This window comes from Elgaria multicarinata, chromosome 3 (genome assembly GCF_023053635.1).
Source record: "Elgaria multicarinata webbii isolate HBS135686 ecotype San Diego chromosome 3, rElgMul1.1.pri, whole genome shotgun sequence".
NCBI classification, from domain to species: Eukaryota; Metazoa; Chordata; class Lepidosauria; order Squamata; family Anguidae; genus Elgaria; species Elgaria multicarinata.
In genome coordinates, this window is record NC_086173.1 from 80410154 (window position 1) to 80429612 (window position 19459).

Consider the following 19459-nt stretch of genomic DNA (forward strand, 5'->3'; position numbering starts at 1 on the left):
CATGCAAATGGTTTCAGATGAAGAGGGCATAGTTCAAATCCTCACTTGTCTATGAAGCTGTCTAGATAATCTTGGACAGATCACAAGCTACATTTACTCTTCTTCAAAATGCTGCAGTGAAAATAAATAACATACAATTTATGAAGCATTTTGTACATTGAAAAATGTTATAGACAGGCTTTTTTTTCAAATGTTCATATTATGCACCCTATATTTATTGTTCAACTAAACAGGCAGTATCGAATCCTTCTCTTAGCAATGGGAAACTAGTAGTTCCAGGAGCAGCCAGAACGAATGGAAACACTCATTTCTGAAACGGGGAAGGTCAGCGGTATTTGCAAAAGGAAGTGCCACTGTCCTGTCCCAATCTGGAAACAAGTATTTCTGCTTGCTTCTGGGGTTGTGTTTTGAATTGTTAGTTTTCTGTTTGTGTGAGCAGTGGGTTCTGCGTACACAACAGAAAATCAAGCAACATTACGCAGATTGAGCAGCAGTGCAGTGGCAGCATTGGATATTGCCCATCAGTGTTTTATATTGTGAAGGAAGTAATAAAATAACAAAAATGGTATGGAGTGGAAAGGTCACATACCTGTGCTTCTGGTTCTACATTGACCCGATAAGCTTGTGCTCTTCCATCTTCTAAAACGTTAGGGGACCAAACCTTGCTTTCTGCCCTGCAATGAGAAATCCAAAATAGCATGCTTACTATACAACAATATAGCTTGTTGCTACCTATCCTCAGTAAAGTTGAAGTTGAACTTAGATATGATTTTATATCAGTAAGTCAATCAGATGGAGCAAAAGCCAATGGGGTAATTAACCCTGTGATTTCTTTCTGCCCCACTGATCCCCTTCCGCAAGCAGCAGGTCCCACCAATTCTGTTGCACAAGTGTGACCCACTGCTTATGCAAGGGAGATTGAGGGCGTTGCTAGACCAGGCCTTAGCGCGCCTTCCAACCCGGTTTCCCTGCTGTGCGTCCAGATGACGCACAGGGGAATCCGGCGGCAGGCCGCAGTGAGGCCTGGTCTAGTGCGCCATAAGCAAAGTCACTTATGGCGCGCTTTTTCCCCAGCTCCGGCTTCAGGCCAGGGCTGGGGGAAGTGTGGAGACTTCTGCAGCTTTTCGCGGCTCCTCGTTTACTCGCGAGGAGCCGCGAAAAGCCGCGGACCGGCCTGGCACAGCGCTCGTATGAGCGCTGTGCCCATCGGCCAGGGGGCGGGGGGGAAAGAGAGGGGAGGGGGGAGGATGGCAGGGTGGGTGGCAAGGGGGGGCGGGTGACAGAGGGAGCGCCGCGCGCCACCGCCACCGCTTGCAAGCAGGTGAGCGGCGCTTGCCCGGGCAATGCCCAGGCATTGCCCGGGCAAGCGCCACTCACCTGCTTGGGAGCGGCAGCGGCGGCGCGCGGCGCTCCCTCTGTCACCCGCCCCCCCTTGCCACCCACCCTGCCATCCTCCCCCCCGTTTTTTTTAAAAAAACCCTTACCTTCCTGGTGTCTTCGGGCCACCCGCAGCCCCTTTAAACAAACAAACAAACAAAAAATGGCGGACGCCGCAGGGCTTCCGTCCTCCCTGCGGCTCCGCCGTCTGGAAGTGTGGGGGAGGCGTGCTAACGTTAGCGCGCCTCAGCCCCGCCTCCCTGCCGGCATAAGCCGGCACGTCTAGCAAGGCCCTTAGTGTTTCCTATGACAAGCCTTCAAACTAGCAGAAATGCTCATTTCCGGAAGGAGGCAGGTGGGTGGAGCTTCCTTATAGGAGTTCCACTGACCTGCCTCCTTCCATAAACAAGTGTTACCTCTTTTTTTCTGGTTGCCCCAGAAGTTCTAAATTAACCACAGTTAATGCACAAGTGGTGGGCGGCTCCTTGAGCAATATAATTGGCCGAGTGGAAGAGTCAGTAGGGTGGAAGTGCTCCATTGGATTCTGCCACTATTCTTCAACTGGGCTCCTTTTATTTTGAACTAGTAATATGCTTTCTCTGACACTAACAATGGCTCAAGTTTCTTTGTCTCAAGAATTAAAACTCCATGGTGTAGTTCACATTCTGTATTTCTCAGTTTGGGCATGATAATGAATTTAGGGAAGAACTGAGACGTTTCTGTGCACAGCATGGAACTTTCTATTCAACCTTAGGAGACCTATGCATGTCATTTTGAAAAATGTTCAGAATCTTCTTCTTCCTGGTAGGTACAGCTAATCATTACAACCTAGAATCTTTTATTTTGATTTGACTCCAGATCTGCCAAACATTAGAGCTAAATGAAATCAAATTGTTGGCATTTATAAAATAGTAATATACAACATGCAAGCATTTGGATTTATGAGATTTTTCTGTTGAAAATTAATATTGTTTTGTTTAACTTTAATAATAATAATAATAATAATAATAATAATAATAATAATAATAATAATATTTCTTACCCGCCTCTCCATCTGGATCGAGGCGGGGAACAACAACAAGTATGAAATACATAAAACTTAATTAAAAACATAGTATACATTATTAAAACATCCTAAAAACATCCTAAGAACCGTGAAATACTTAAAACTCTCTGAGACTAAAGCAAAAGCTATTGAAACAAATGGGAAAGATTGTGCTGCTATAAAACATCTCGAACCAAGCCTAACATGGTTACATTTTTAATTTTGTACTTTATTTAACTGGAATAGATTGAGTGTTTTATCACTGTTCATATTTAAGGTCTGAATATTAACATTTCAGACTGCTGTTTTCATAGAGACTTGCTTGGGGAACAAATCCTCCAAGTTATAGGTTGGATGTGTTTATATTTCCTGTTTGTAATGTTCTGGTCCAATCAGAACTTAAACTATAGATTAGAGTTACATTATGAGCTTCGGATTCATGCATTTCTCTTTTCCTTTTCTTCATTTCACTTTCCATTTTCAGTTAACTGTAGTTTATAATTACATCAATTGTTATTGGGCTGTATGGAAAAGTTGAAAATAAATAAATGTATATATAAATACATAAATAAATGTTCAAACCTTAAATTGTGGTTAATTTTAACTATGGTTTAGGAAAACAAGCCAGGAACATAAACCATGGGTTGAAGTTGGCTTGTTTCCCTAAACCATAGTTAAGGTAAAGCCACAGTTTCAGTTTATTATTATGTCTGAAATCGAACAAAGTATAGTAACTTTACCTGGATTCAGACATAATGATAAACTGTAGTTTGTTAAAAATGGAAACAAAAGCTTCCAACCTCCTTCTTGCAGCTGCATTGGAGGAGGGGAGCCGAAGCACATGAATCTGAGATTCAAGCACATAAGGCTAACCAGGGTAGGCAATTATTTCAGGTCATGGGCATATTTGATGATTTCAGAACCTGTCCTGGGCACCACCACAAAACGATTACCATGGGAGGCATGGCAAAGGACAAGTAGCCTGCCCAAAAGACTATGTTTAGCCCAATGTGTCCTCATACACCTTTCTGGGCATCCATCAAGGTGCCCTATCTGTCCCACTTAAAGACAAACAAACATTTTCTTATCAGCACCTATGTTTGGTGTAAAATAGGTTTCTGATGGTGTTGAAATTTGTGGTTTCAAATGAATTGTTTAGTGTGTTGGAGCTCAGACCCCACCTCTCATGTTGCATCCTAATAAAGCCAATCAGTTTTTCACTTGCTTCCTACCAAAGACATGAATCAAACCTCTTCCTCGGATAGGTACTGCAATGATTTTTTTTTTTAAAAAAAGGAACAATCCTGAAATAACTTGCCAGTAAGTAGGACAGGAAATCATTCTTGCCATAGCTGCATGAAGAATGCTGCCCCTGTTAGTGGTCCACAATTCTGTGCCCTTGGAAGCAAGTCCATTGTGATCAAATAAATGTATTTCAAATTGTGGTTTAAAGCCAGGAGAGTAGACCTGTTACTGAAATTTAGTTGACACACTTCCTCCCTGTCAACATTACTTAGAAACATTTGGTGGGGTAAGGAAGAGCCCAATGAAAAAGAGGACAATGCTTCTGAGATTTTTCTCTTTTTTGGCCACACAACTGCCTGAAATAAGCTGTAGTGAGCCAAATCCTGATCTCAATTTGATTGTAAAGCTCTTGGAAAAAATATTCTGAATTACACACAGCATAAAAGAAAACAAGGAGACACTCTCTGGAGAACAACCATGAAAATTCTTCGGATCAGACACATCTGAATCACCAGAGATATGCATTACTTCAACTTAATTCTATTCCAGTGTGAGGCCAAACTATGCGAGGTCTGCCAGCAACCGCACATCAGTGGGGCTGGGCACTGAGATCCTTTCTGCCCATTTCAGCAGTCCAAGAAAATAATAGGCACATCTGTAGTTCACATTCACATATATGGCATCCAACCTACACAGCTGGCATACACAGACCAGGGAGAGGGGGGTGCCATCTGGTCTCTGGAATGGATATGATTCCCCACCCCTGTTCTTGAAGAAAATGGTTGATAACTGCAGTGGAGCCTGGTGACTCCTTGTCAGCTCCTTTACAGTTCTGACTGAAACCTGGAGTGGATTTACCTCCCCGCTGACATTGGAACCACCAGCCTCCATTGGATAGCTGCCTATCCTTCTCTTGAACTATCAAATGCATAATTAATGAACAAGCAAGCAAGCAAACTAGGCTCACTGAAGAACAAAAGTGATTTACTTTCTCAGTGGCATCCTCTTTGGAAACTTGAGATTATGATATATAGTAACACTTTCCATAGTCAGCATACAGCAAACATGCATAGGGCATCACTGCCAAGGAACCTTGTCATACCCAGATATGCTGCAAACAAACTGCATAAATAAATGGATTCTGCCTGTGGATTTAAAATGCCATGAAATGGGACTGGTTTCTGGCTCCTGCCCAGCCACCCCTCCCACATGCCCCTTCTGCAAGGAAGTGGGCTGGCAGGGGCACATTGCACAATGCCACATTCCCCCCAGCCATCCCAGTGGAAAAAAACATGGCTCTCACACACTGCAATCCTTCTTGACACACAACACATTATTATCCTGTACCTGATGTGTCCTTTAGAGTGCTTCAGCCTATAGAAATCTGGAGGGGCATTTTCCCAAACCATATTGTTTCCATTCTGTATGTTAAATCATGCATTCTTAACTGAGTTGGGGATAATTTTCTTTATTGAGGAAAACAGCTTCAAGTTCTCTATAAAGCTGACAGACAAGAAGAATTATATAAAAATAATTATTTAAGTCTCCTGAATGCATTGTTAACAGCGAAACAGCAAATATCTCTACTCTGTATTTCTTTGAAACATAATTCATACAGAACCACAATAAAAGTTAATAGAATGCTTTCCTTAAACATCTGCTATAAACATGCTATTTTAGTCCCCTTTGGACACATCAGGATAATAAATGAAACTCATATCATTCTACACTGACTCAAGGAAGACACAAAAGCCCATATGTTGATTTAAAACGTAAATAGCTCTCTAAACCCCAATCACTTACTTTCTCTCTCTCACATAAAATGGACATTGAGTACTACTCCTACTGTACCTCCTTGATTTCCTGCCCTTGTTTCTGAAGGCCCTTAGCCCTAACATCTGTGATCTTTGATGGGAATGTCTAGGCAATTTCTCATATGTTACATCAGCGACCAGAAATGAGTCACTTCCATACACTGTCCACATTTGGAATTGGTCAGAATTTCTGCTGCCTCCTGTCTAAACAAATGGGCTACTGTCTTAGTCCCACCACCCAAGACAGTAGGTGTTCTCACATATCCATGGCTTAATCCTTATTCCTTGAAGGTCAGTGGATGTCTGGCCCTTGGCCATGTCACACATTTAGGAGTATATTTAAGATACTTTAAGTGAAAAGAGTTCAACAAGCTTTCCCTGCTTGGTTACAAAAATTTTGTTCAACCCCCTCCTGGAAAAGGGTTATCAGTGGCTTTCACATTTCTAGGGACGTATCCTCCTTTCCTTGAACAGCTACATTGGCTACACAAACAAATCTTCTTACTATGAATGTAAAGAATGTAAAGGGTCCTTATATCAAAGCAGCATCAGGCTCAAATATACAGCTCTGTATCATTAGATGATTTGGTGTGGTTGTAAAGCTTGCATTGAAAAAGGCTCCTATTGAAAACTTTGTTTTCTACTAACAACAGTCATATATATATATATATATATATATATATATATATATATATATATGAGAGACTATATTTGAGACATGTCTATATTCGAAATCGTACATTTAATATGCTTAGTAAAAGCAGTTGAAGTATAAACACTTGGGGCAGGGGGTATAGAAATCTGGCCCTCTGGAAGTCATAAATTTACCCTCTGGGATTCTCTCCAAAGGCTCTATCCCCTTTCCCAGTCCCTGTTCTGATTCCCTCAGCCATTGGTTATTTGGTGGATTTATTTAAAATATTCATATTCTACATTTCAGCTTTCTACACTCAAGACAGCATGCTATCTGTGGGCCCCTCTGGGGCAGAGATAGCCTGGGCTCCATTATCCATGTTTTGGTAACAAATCCATTTATATTACTGCAAGGCACTGTATATGGGACTGCCTTTAGAGACTGCAGTTGGTTCAAAATAAGTAGCTACCTGTTTGACCAAGCACAAAGAACCATTTCTTACCTGTTTCAAAACAGCTGCTCTGGCTCCCAGTCCATTTCCAAATACATTTTGCTGTCTCAGGCACTGCAGCAAATGCCCTCCATGCAAAGTCAAGGGACATAGTACCCAAGGCTGGTAAAGTTATTTTGGCACCTGAGGCAGAAAATCCCACACATGTCTCTTCCCTTTCCCGATAATAAAAATGCAATAATAATTAATTTAATAAGTATTAAGTGCCTTGTCATGGCACCCAAAATCAGCTGCCTGAAGCAGCTGCCTTATTCTGTGTGATGGTAGGGCTGGCTTGTCACAATTCAACAATAACAAAAGAATGTTTATTGCTTATAGACATAGGCTGTTGCAAATAGTACAAAAATAAATTTTAAAATATCTAAAGGTTGAGGAATTCAAAGTGCTAGTTTTAACCTGAAGCCTAATATAGTTTGGGACTGAGATACCTTAAGGGCTACTTTCTCCCATATGAACTTGCCCATATATCATGATCATCCTCAGATACCCTTCTCTGGCTCCCACTACCGCCAAGTATGGGGAACAGAGATAGGGCCTTTTCAGCTGTGGTGACCTGATTATACAATTCTCTTCCCAGGGAGGCTTACCTGGTGCCAAGCCTGATATCTTTTTGTTGCTAGCTCTTTTCATTTTTTCTTTTAGATTTATGAAAAAAAGAGAATTTTAAGGACTATACTGAATCAGTCCAAGAGTCTATCTAGTCCAGTATTCGGTTCACACAGTGGCCAATCATCTGCCTCTTCGATGTCCTCCAGTTAGGACATGAGTGCAATGGCATTTTCCTGCTCATATACCAGTTGTATACAAGCAACAATTGGTATATACAGCTGCATACTGCCTCTGATACTGCAGGTAATATATACCCATTATCACTAGGAGCCATTGATAGCCTTATCCTCCATGAATGTATTAGTCTTAAGTCTCTCTTATGCTGCATTCTCTCTGACTTGCTGTTAATTAATCTTGTTGTTAATTTTATTAGTTTTTATTATTCACAGATTTATTTATTTATTTATTGTGAGCCTCTCTGGGTATCCTTGTTGAGTTGAAGACTGAACATATATGAATAAATAAAACAGAATGTTATTCTATGTCTATCGACTGAAATAACTAAAAGCATACTTCTGGAATTACAACAATAATGCTGGTGTCTAACACTTTTAAAGCCTAAATCGTTCTCTTAATGGCAACATGGAAATATTCTGTCACTGTAATTTTTCCAACTGAACTTTCCAGTGGGAGTGAAAGGGCATTGGCTGAACACAATCTGAAAGGGGAAAATCTTCTTATATAATATAATGGGAATAATTCATTGAACAAAGGGTAGTAGATGGAAAAACAATTGTCAGAAGATGAAAGATGTTCATTGAGACGTGTCCTTTCTCTTGCCATGACCATTAATCACACGGCCATAGTTGAGTGTCCATGGAACCTTATTTGGCAAAGAGAGCGCAGCACCAAATTCCACGAGGATTCACTCAGCAGATATAAACAGAAACAAAATAATAAACAACTTAGCTATTTCAATCAGCTTTCAGTCCTTCCCCCACTAGCACACGCACACACTTTCCCCCCTTAACTTTCAGTAAATGGAAAATAATAGAAGTGTTGTTGTTGTTTTCAAGAAGTCAGTTTTGTGATATACTCATTTCTCCCCTTTCTGTCTGGTGGAAAATAAATGGAGAAAAGAAAGTAGAACATGTCAAGGACACAAACAGGAAAGCAGCTATATCATTCATTGATAGGAATGCATGAGTGTGAAAACACAGTTGCCTTGAAACTACAAGAATGACTTATCTAAACTGTGAAGAATGACCAGAGCCTGCCTCTCTCTCTCTCTCTCTCTCTCTCTCTCTCTGTTTGTGTGTGTGTATGTGTATGTTTAGAAGTTTAGTTTGAATTCAAAACTAAAAGCTAGGTATGCAATCAGTAAAAACGTTAGGACCAACTAAGCTATCCTGATATTTGCCAGCTGAGAATTTGACCTACAGTACTGGCCTTTTAAAACACACACACACAATTCATCCTTCTGAACTGTAGAAACAAAGGCACCATAAAGAGGATATTTCCGTACTTCCAACTCTTAATAACGCAAATGTAATTGAAAGTCTCTAAAGATTTGCCATCTAAAAAAATAAGATCCCCCCTCCAAAAAAAACCTAAGAGGCAATAAGGATCATGATAATCTGTTCTGTGAAGAACTATGGACCTGCACTTTACTTCATTAAAGTGTGTCCATTAAATTCTTTAGGGCATGATATTAAAACATAAGCAGCAATCTTTTTAAAAATGATTCTTGGGATCATTGAACGTAAATGGCAACTAATATTTAACAGCATTTAACAACATGAGCTGAGTTTGTTTTTAACGGACCCCAGAATAGCTGTTTTTATAAGGATACTGTTGTTTTTATGCTTTTTATGTTTTTAAACTTTGTATATTTGTTTTTAATATTTACTGTTTTTAACTTTTGTAAACCGCCCAGAGAGCTTTGGCTATGGGGCGGTATATAAATAACTGAAAATATAAAATTGAATGATCCTAAAACAGTAGCATTCTATCTGTAGGTAGTGAATGTTTGTTCATCCAATGCTCAAGGTTTGCATAGAAAACAGTACTAAACCTTGAAAACCAAAATACTTACAGGTTTTATTCACTTTAGAGATGCTCAGGCTAGGCCTTCAATAATTTCTGACAACACAGTTATATGATCAGCATCTGCCCAGTAATGAAAGTTCTCTGGGTGGATTCTATAAAGCACCATTTTCATACCAGTATGCCAAAACGTTCTTATTCCTTGTAAGCATCTAGCAAATGAATTAGCTCAATGTAAATGCTAAATCAATGCTATATAATACAGAAAATTATCAGTGAACTCTGAGATTTTCTGAAAGCCAGAAAATTAAAGTAAATGCATCCTGAGCCTCTTCTGATCTCCAAACACCACAATTCAGCACACACATTTATATCTAAATAAATAAATGGAGTGTGTGTAAAACATGTTGGGTTTATAGGAGTTGAATGTGAGAGGTCTAGATTAATTATCACAAGCGTAGTTTCCTGATTAAATTGGCTTCACACTTCTTTTCAGAATGCTGCTCTGAAAGAATGACTCATTTTCAGTGAAAAAATAAGCCTGGATCTGGTTTGAGCAGTGACTAACTTTTATTGGCCAGACAGAACGACTTGGAACTCAGCAGAATGCTTAGGGCTGAGTTGAAAAATATAAAAAATCACATCACCCAGATGTTTAATTTAGTCCAGGCTAAAAACAGAACTAATGAACGTGTTACTGTAGTTACTTTTCCTACTGCACAAAATAAACAACTTGATTTTTCCCATTAGGAGAGACATTGCTTTTTTTTTTTTTTAAATGCAGTTGTAAAATTTTGGAGGCAGATATATTTCAGATTAAAATTCTTCAGAATTGTTTAACTTATAAAGTTAATAAATGCACCACAGGCCTGACATATGGAGAAGTAAATGGTCCAAAAAATCCTGAATCTTCCAGTAATGTTAATATGTTCTGGACAGTAGTCAAATCCCTAAGAGTAATAGCCCAGTACAACTGTCAGGAGTTGTGGAGAAGCTATATGTTGATACAGAGGCTGTCTTGATGGCACTGGGTTACCCCTGCTTTTATGGGAGGGGGAACACGTGGTTTTGCTGCTGCAGGGTGGCGTTGGGTAATCCTGACACAGCAGGCAGTGTAGGCTTTCAGGTGGCCATTCATCTTGCTGGGCCAAATAAGCCATTGTGGTTTTTTTTAAAAAAAATCCAACAGATCACACAATAACCCATGATAACTTAAATAAGTCATCATGGCTTATTTAACCCATCATAGGTTATCAGGATGTCCAAACCAGACACAATCTGTGGGGTGCAAGCTGTTTGCAAAACTCAGGAAGGAATCCAATGGAGCTCTTTTTTGCCCTGCTGATTCCTTTCCGCAAACAGTGGGTCCCACCAATTGTGTTGTGCAGGCAGGACCCACTGCTTACACAAGGGAGATTTAGCACTTCCTAGCCCTGAAATGAGCATAATAACTCATTTTAAAAAGTAGACAGGCCAGCGGAGCTCCAGAAATGAACATTTCTGCTCGTTTTGGGTTGCTCTAGATGTGCTAAATTGCCATTCACAATGGTAGGAGTCACCTGCACAGTGGGATGGAAGAAAATCAGTGGGGACACAAGTGCCCATTGGATTCTGCCCTCAATTCCACAGTTCAGCTCAGTTTTCATGAAAACTGCAGAAATCTACTTTGACCACAGTAGAGTTTTTTCTGGTTCAGAAATGTGCTAGTTAAAGCTATGCGAAAACACATGTAGTGCTGAAAGCATTACAACATATTGTCTTTGAACAATGTAGTCTGGGCCAATCACAGTTATCTGAGAACTGCTGTACTAAAGTTAAACACCCCTGCATATCCAAATGTTTTAGAATATGGTCTTAGCTAGGCCTAAGGTTTATCCCGGGATCGTCCCGGGGTCATCCCTGTTCATGTAAATGACACACAGGATATCCCGGGAGCAGGCTGGGACGACCTCGGGACGATCCCAGGATAAACCTTAGGTCTAGCTAAGGCCTATGAAAATGATAATGTGAAAAAGGGAACCTGAAGGATAATCTAGCTGTATACATCTATAATTCAAATATTTAAATTAACTGAAATTGATAATTATTCAGCATGTAGTTTAAATCCTCTCTGTTCAGAGTATGTTCTACTCTTAAACTGTGCTAGAACTCAGAAGCTGCCTCGTCACCTCCAGACTGTCCAGACTATTCTCTGCCTCGTCACCTCCAGACTGTTACTACATTTCTACAAAGTTTCCTTCCAAGACAGATGCCCACAGGATCTTCTGGGCCCAATATTCATGTCCTTTCTCTGGAGGTTCAATCCTTGGCCATAATATTAAATGTTGTATTTATTTATTTAACATGAATACCACTACTGGAAAGGCCCTTGTACTCATAGGTACCTACTGTGACAGAGGCACTTGAAGAAGACCCTCTGAAAATTATCTCAGGTAAGTACATGTGGGAAGAGATAATGCTGAGGTCCCAAGCCTTGAAGGGGCTTAAAGATTAACATCAGCACTTTGAATTGGGCCTAAAAACAGCTGGGGGCAGTGAAGATAAATCTTGCAGCCACATTCTGTACCCACTGAAGTCCCTGAATCATTTTCAAAATTGAAGTAGCCAGATCATTTTCATATATAGTACTCCAAACAGAAGCAAGGCTATCTGTGCCCATGTAGAATTGTCACTAGCATGCTCACTTAGGCATAGAAGGTATTCAAAGCTACAGAAGTACTTGGGACTCTAGTGACAAAGATAGATCAATGAGCACATCCAACCTATAAACCTGACCATTTAGGGGGAGTGCAAGCCCCTCCAGAACAGACTGAACACCACTCCACTGTTTGGACAAACCACACGCTAACTGTACCTCTGCCTTGTTTGGATTGAGTCTGTTTATTGGCCCTTGTCCAGTCCATTACAACAGTAACGCATTGATATACCACTTTCACTGTCTCACCTGCCGAAAAGCAATAAAGACAATTTATTCCAAAGATGTCTATAACAATTTATCAGCTTTGGTTAGAATGCTAAATGTAAAATCTAATCATATGAAATCTTCTGTTACAGTCTTTATATGTATGCTATGTTTAGTTTCTATCAAAGGTGATGACGAGAAGCTTCTGCTTGACATATAAATGGATATTGTGGAGTCCTTTGGGACTATTATTCCATGTATGGTGGAGTAAAAGCTCTCATTGGCTTTGATGTATTTTGGTAGAAGTTTTACATGCAATGAAGCTTTGCACAAGGATACTTCCCACATTTCAATAAGTTTACACAAAATGTGATGGTGCCAGAATTTCACTCCCATGTCAAAAATCTTATAATGGAATCTGGTAAATGTTAAATCATAAGTCTATTTCTGAGGAAGAATAAGGAGTCTAAGGCTTTTCTTTAGAGTCAACACTGGCCAGTATCAGAGATAGAAATTAGATTTCATAAAGCAATGGTGAGATCCATTAGAATGGTTGAATGTGTTTAACCTTGATATTAATTGTATTTCATTTATATGAACCTATGCTATAAAGTAATAAGTATTCTAGAAAATGGTTATGGGTTTTTTATATATTAAAAACAATAACTTAGGTTTCAAACAGTTTTCAAGGACATAAAGTCTAACACTTTTTAAGATGAAGTGTAAACAGAAAGTGGTAGTTCTTTGTATATGAAAATGTAATTTTAGCTCAGTTTGGAAAATCTTATAAACACATCTGAATCTATTAATAATAACATTAGCCTTATAAAGATAACTTATTTTGGCAGGACTATAAAAATAATTTGTGCTTCACTTCAACATTTTTGGACATAGAATTAGTTCCACTGAGGGGGAGGGAGAAATAAAAGAAAAATCAATTTACATGATATATAAATTGATTTACATCAATTTATATGAATACTTGGTTCTACTTTGAATCTTCTTGGAAAAGCTGAAGCAAAATAATTACAAGACCATCTGTTTTCAACAACAATTCAACAACCATGTACATTGATGGTGCTATATAAATAATAATAATAATAATAATAATAATAATAATAACAACAACAACAACAACAACAACAACAACAACAACAACAGATAGTGCTGGCAACCCTCATCTCCCCCCAAAATATACAGTCATTTTGCCACATTAATAATATTACCCACTTACTTGTCTTTAAATCTGCTTTCTCCAAAAAAACAACAACAACCAACCAAAAACACTTTACTATATGGTGATGCCCTTCCTATATAAATGATTGGCAATATATCATCATAACATTCTACAGGTTTCCTTGTGGTGCTACTTCTAAACCTTTTTTTTTTCTAGAATGATAAGCCAAATCACTGGGACACATTACAATATGACTTTGCCTTTCTTTACCATGCCAGCCATTGACATACATTTGAATAACAGTAAGAAACATCTACACTAGTTGTAAAAGCTTCTCTGCTATGTCTTCTGTGGTCGAAATTATGAAGGAGTGTAATTGAGGCCTGTTCACATGACAATGCTTGATTGGGTCCATGAGATGACTTTGAACTAGAGAGGAGAAAAGCCTTCTTGTCTCAGGAATCAACCTAGGGCTCATCTTCATCTGAGGGTATAGAGGGAGGGAGGGGGAAGGACTGCAGACTTACCTGCTTCCGTGATCCTCCTCCAGTGTCTAGACGGCTGTGCAACATCCCGGAAGGGAAGAGGAACATTGCAGGCACCTTTTTTTTTTTTTTAAGAGGAGCTTGTCGTGTGGCCCCGATCCGGGGGAAAAGACAGGTAAAAAAACAAAAAAAACAAAAACCCTGCACCCCCCACCATCCCAGGGATGGCAAAATTGCTACCCCCTGTCCCTGAAAGGCATGGAGCCCCCCTGAATAGCTCTGTGCCCGTTTTGATAGATGTGGTTACTCGCAAGGAGGTGGGAAACCGGGACGGGTGCCCCCAGCCCCACGGAGCTCAGGATCTTCCCAAGACTACAGGAAAAATCAGGATAACCACGGTCTTGGTTATCCCAGGGAAATTCTCTGCCTGTCCCTGATTAACCCTGGGATCCCATGTATGTCATTTAGATGCACAAGGATGACCTCAGGATGACCCCAGGGGAAAAGGCTGGTGTAGACATGCCCCTAGTTTTCTGAGCTTTTTCAAAAGACTTTTTTCATGAACTAGTTTTCTGAGATTTTTCTGACAGTTCTCTAAAATTTCAGAAAGACTGATGCTCAGAACTATCCAGTCTTTCCAGTGGCCTCTGACTCCCCTGCTACTGTTTCACCTCTTTCACATTTCCCCAAATTTACCTTGCAACGAGGAGGGAAAGTGGTAGCAGGAGAGGCTGAGCTCAGCCGAGGACTATCTTTCACTTCCCAATATTCTCAGCCTCAAGATGTGTGTGTGTGTGTGTGTGTGTGTGTGTGTGTGTGTGTGTATGTTGTGGGGAGGAGGGGAGGATTTCAAGCATATTCATAAGCCTCTAATGCCACTGAGAATGGTGGGATCTGTCACTTTTAAATTTTCCTTGCTAAATAAATGGAGTCAGAAGGAATTACTACCTGGTAAAAATCACATGTGACCCCATATTGATAATAACATGGTAATGTATGAATTTACCATAAGGAGATTTTTCAAAGGATAACAACAACAAGTACAACCACCATCACCACCTTTTCGACTAATGGTCACTTTTATGTACCAAAAGAAACGATGCTTAAGTGCTAAGGGAACAATAAAAGAATAGGCCAGTGCACAAATTTGCAAAAGTGTGTATAGTGAACATGGGATAGGCAATGAGCACCTGGCTGTGCCCTGTCAAACACAGCATACATTCAATCTGACCAAATGTTCAGTGCACACAGTTGGTCAATGTACGCAGAGACCCAGTGTGTCAGCATGAAAAGGCAAATGCAGACAGTTACCTGTTCACAGACAGTGTCAGCTGATCCAGACAAGCTTTGATCTTGTTTTGTGCTTCTAGATGTGTCATGTTTTCTGTGCTCTCACCATTAATTGACAGGATGACATCACCTGGACAAAGGTTGGCAAGAGCAGCTTTACTTCCAGGATTAATCTGCATGAGAAAAAGAAAAGGAAAATTACTGACTGGGATGTTTGATACTGAGAGACTCAGATTTGTTCCTCACAGGACTTGTGGGAGGAGAAACCAAAGGCTTACAGTGGAGCAGCCATGGGGCCAAAGCCCCAGTGGCCTCACCCCCACCCCACCCCCATGACTTCCCAGAGAGCAGCAGGTGATGAGAGCATAAAGCAGCAGAACTAAACTCCATTTTATTCCTATAAACACAATTGTGCTATGATTTAAGAGAGTTTAAAATGCAAAAGTGGATGTGCTCAGAATTTCATTTTGTTTTAAAATCAGGCTTGACAAACAGTTTTGTTTTTGACATTGTTCTAATACATCAAGAATGTAGAAGCACTTGTAAAGCATGGGATTGTGGTTCAGGGGTGGGGGTGGACAGAGAAATGTTACTTAGAATCATAGAATAGTAGAGTTTGAAGGGGCCTATAAGGCCATCAAGTCCACCCCCCCTGCTCATTGCAGGAATCTACCTTAAAGCAAGGCTGTCCAGCTGTGTGTGCGTCATAACTGAAGTAATGCACATGACCATCTAAAGCCCGCCCCCCACTAAGATGATTAAGTCCAGGGTCCAAAGTTACCTAGCTGCACCATTGCTTGTTTATTATTCTTTTTGGGAGTTGTGGAAGTGAGGGGGGGAAGTAGATACTGGATATGCCAGGAGGGCCAATAGACTACATTAGAGATTGTCTGACTGAATAGCTTTGAACTGAGACAGCCAGCATGTTTGTTTTGTTTTTTTCTACCAAGAAAACTGCTGGCTCATTTAGAATGGTCAAACTTTCTTCCAAACAACTTCCAGCTTATAAAGCTTATAAGGTTCATAGACATAGACATAAACATCCCTCTCTCTCTCTCTCTCTCTCTCTCTCTGTGTGTGTGTGTGTGTCTGCAAAGTTCAATCTATAATATGGTCCGAATCATACCTGACTTTCTTAACTCAGGTTCCCATTTAGATTTGTTTAGGCTAGTAGTGGAGAGTGATCTTGAAACCCGGCTGTGATCCTACACACAATGATTCGGAAGTCAAATTTACTGAAGTCAAGGACAGATTTCCATGTTAATATGCTTACGAGCAGGAATGCTTACAATATCTGTTTCTGCTGCAGTTCATATTTCCTTTTCTGTCAGTAAATGCATCAAAAGTAAATAAAAAGAAGAAATCTCCTATCCAAAGGCAGATTTTTTAAATCACAGTAGTGAAATAGTACAATTGTCCAATTTTGGGCACATGCCGAAAATCTGTTCTGACACTTCAAAATCTAGAAGTCCTGCAGGAGTTCAAGCAGAACAGAATCAAATTGATGTTGGAATCTCAGAACAATTGCATAATGAAACTAAGAAAAACTGCTCAAACTTAATTTATGAGCAGGATGTAAGAAAGACTACAACCCACAGGATATACGAGAGTAAGAAAAGAAAGTCCTACATTTTCCAAAGAAATCTTGATATTGGGATTTTGAAGCTGACACACCTATTTGCAGAGTTGGTTTTCAAAACAGGGAAGTAACAAAATACAATAACCCTAGGGAATTCAGTTTAAACCTTCCAGAAAACACTAAAACTGAGCAGGTAGGTAGAAATGATAGACTAAGGGCCTTGTTAGTCCAGGGGTTAGCCTGGGCTAACTCCCGGGCTTGCCCCTGTGCGTCCAGATGATGCACAGGGGCTCCCAGGCTCAGGCAGGGGTCAACCCTGCCTGGGCCTGGGGTATCTGACTACAGTTGTAGCCCGATATTTCCTGTGGTCTTGGGCTGAGGCCGAGACTGCGAGCGTATAGCCCGTTCCGCCGCTTTTCCCGGCTACCGCAATTACACATGAGTAGCCGGGAAAAGCGGTGGACAGGGCCCATCGGAGCCGGGGGGAGATGGGGGGGGAAGATCGGAGCCGGGAGAGATGGGGGAGAAGATAGGAGCTGGGGGGAGCTGGGGGGGAAAGATAGGAGCCGGGGGGAGCTGGGGGGGAATTAGAGCTGGGGGGAGCTGGGGGGGAGATCGAAGCCGGGGGGGGGAGATGGGGGGAAGATCAGAGCCAGAGGGAGATGGGGGGAAAGATTGGAGCCGGGGGGGGGGAATCGGAGCAAGGGGGGAGCGGGGAACCGTTTTTTTAAAAAAAACTCACTTACCTTAAGCAGTGGTGCGCTCCTGCGCATCCATCCTCTTTAAAAAAAAATTAAAAATGGAGGATACGACAGGGCTTTTGTGCAGCCTGTCGCATCTGACATGTGGAAAGGAGCAACAGCCTGTGCTACTTGTAGCGCGGGCTGGCCGCTCCTCACCACCGGATTATGCAGTAGGTCTAGCAAGGCCCTTCCAGAGTGGCTTATCAGATTCCCTCTCTTTGTCCCAACTGTATATGTCAGGAGTGGGCAACTTATAGCCTACAGCCCTAGCCATTATGTCCAATGATGATGGATGATACGAGTTGTAAATCAAAACATCTGGAGGGCCACAAGTTGACAAACCCTAGTATAGGAAAACCTCCAAATGGTTTTGGAAGGGAACTTCCCTCTTTCTTTCTTTCTTTCTTTCTTTCTTTCTTTCTTTCTTTCTTTCTTCAGATGGAAGGGAGACTAGAGCACTCTGATTCATACAATTTATTCTGATTCCTCAATAGTTAAGAGTCTCTGGTACTTGGCAGACAAGCTTTGACCAATACAGGATTTGTACCCACACTCACACAGAGTTCCATGGTCTACTGAATAACTACCATAGAATAGTGGTTACACAATACTTCACATTGGGAGAAGGATGTACTAGAAGAGATATGATAAAGTGCCCTCATCTCATCTGTCCAGTATAGATATAGATGTTCGGTATTTGGGGCATTCCAGCTCCCGATGACAACACTGGGAATATAACTTACACACTTCTAAATAGTGATATTCTGGACATTTGTTACAATGTAAACTCAATCAGAAACCAAATTAACCCAAGTCCTCTAGCTCAAAGTTCACTGTGATGAAGCTGTAAATGCCTTTGGCCTGTGGAAACCCCCAGCTTTAATTTCCAAGTTTCACTGTTTTGTAACATACTTGGTTGGGATTAGTTGCTTGAGATCAAGGTACAAATGAGAAATTATTCCTAGAATTAAAAGAAGCAGTCAACACTGCAGCAACTATTCAAATAGCTTCCTGCAGAGGTGTTATCTTCCATAACAGATTTCCCTGACTGCTGTTCAAATTACCTGTCACTTTCCAGTCATGCATGAAATAAAATGCTGTTTATTAAATCTCCATAGCTTTTTCGCCCTGCTGTTTTTGTATTAATGCCAAAATCTTGAAAAGCTTGTAACTCCCTTTGAGGGAGGCTAATGACACATCCTGGTAACATCTGTAGTTTGAATTAAAAAAGAAGAAGCTACATTCCAAAATGAAACAAAGTTTTCCTTGTAATCACAGCCTGTTATACTTGTATCAGAACAATTACACTTTCTCCAACAAGATTAATCTATAATGATGTAATATAAGCAGATCAATGGCCAATAAATGTGTGCATAATTTAACCCAATAGTTTCCTTTTAGTTTCCTTAACACTCATTCATAGCATCTGTTACTGCTTCCACACACATGACAACATTTTCTGATTATTTGATTAATCATATCTGCTACATTAGGAGATAATTTTTATTGCAATGACTATGATTTCTCAAGGGATGGGTAGCCTTTTTAAAAAAGCTTTACTTATCTTCTCTGATATTATTTTTCTTACAAATAAGAACATGCTGATCTAATAAGTTCTGTCATCTGTGATCCATATTGGTATTTATTTATTTTACCATAGTATTTGTGTGTATGTGTGTGTATATATCCTTTCAGTTAATGCACAGAAAGAAGTTTTCAATTAAAAAAAAACATTTTAAAAATAAATAGCAGAATGCTCTGAGGGTAGTGGTGAACTTTTCAGGATCTGCTGGGAATAACCTATCTGGATTGGCTTTTTTTCTTGGCCTTCCTTACATTGTAATATCATAATAGTATTAGTTAATGTAGCTGATGTCGTAGCTAAGTGTGTGAGCAGAGCAGTTTCCTGATTCAAAACTATCTCAGTCATGAAATCCACAAGAAGATAACCTTCTCCCCCACCCATTTCTTTCTTTCTTTTTTAGTATCAATGAGTCTGAAAAACAGTTTGGGAATAAAGGCATTAATATCTCTTTCAGAATATCCATTCATGGATGTTATC

The 19459-nt window shown here is 40.3% G+C and overlaps 1 protein-coding gene across 1 annotated transcript in view; it reads right to left on the minus strand.

Moving 5' to 3' along the window:
* The window catches only part of PDLIM4 (PDZ and LIM domain 4), a 78830-nt gene that overhangs the window by 44835 nt on the left and 14536 nt on the right, over positions 1-19459 (minus strand). The window contains exons 2-3 of the mRNA XM_063120707.1: positions 15097-15248; positions 590-674 (exon numbers count right to left, since the gene is read on the minus strand). Of these exons, the coding sequence (XP_062976777.1) occupies positions 590-674; positions 15097-15248 (237 nt within the window). The remainder of the gene's footprint in view (positions 1-589; positions 675-15096; positions 15249-19459) is intronic.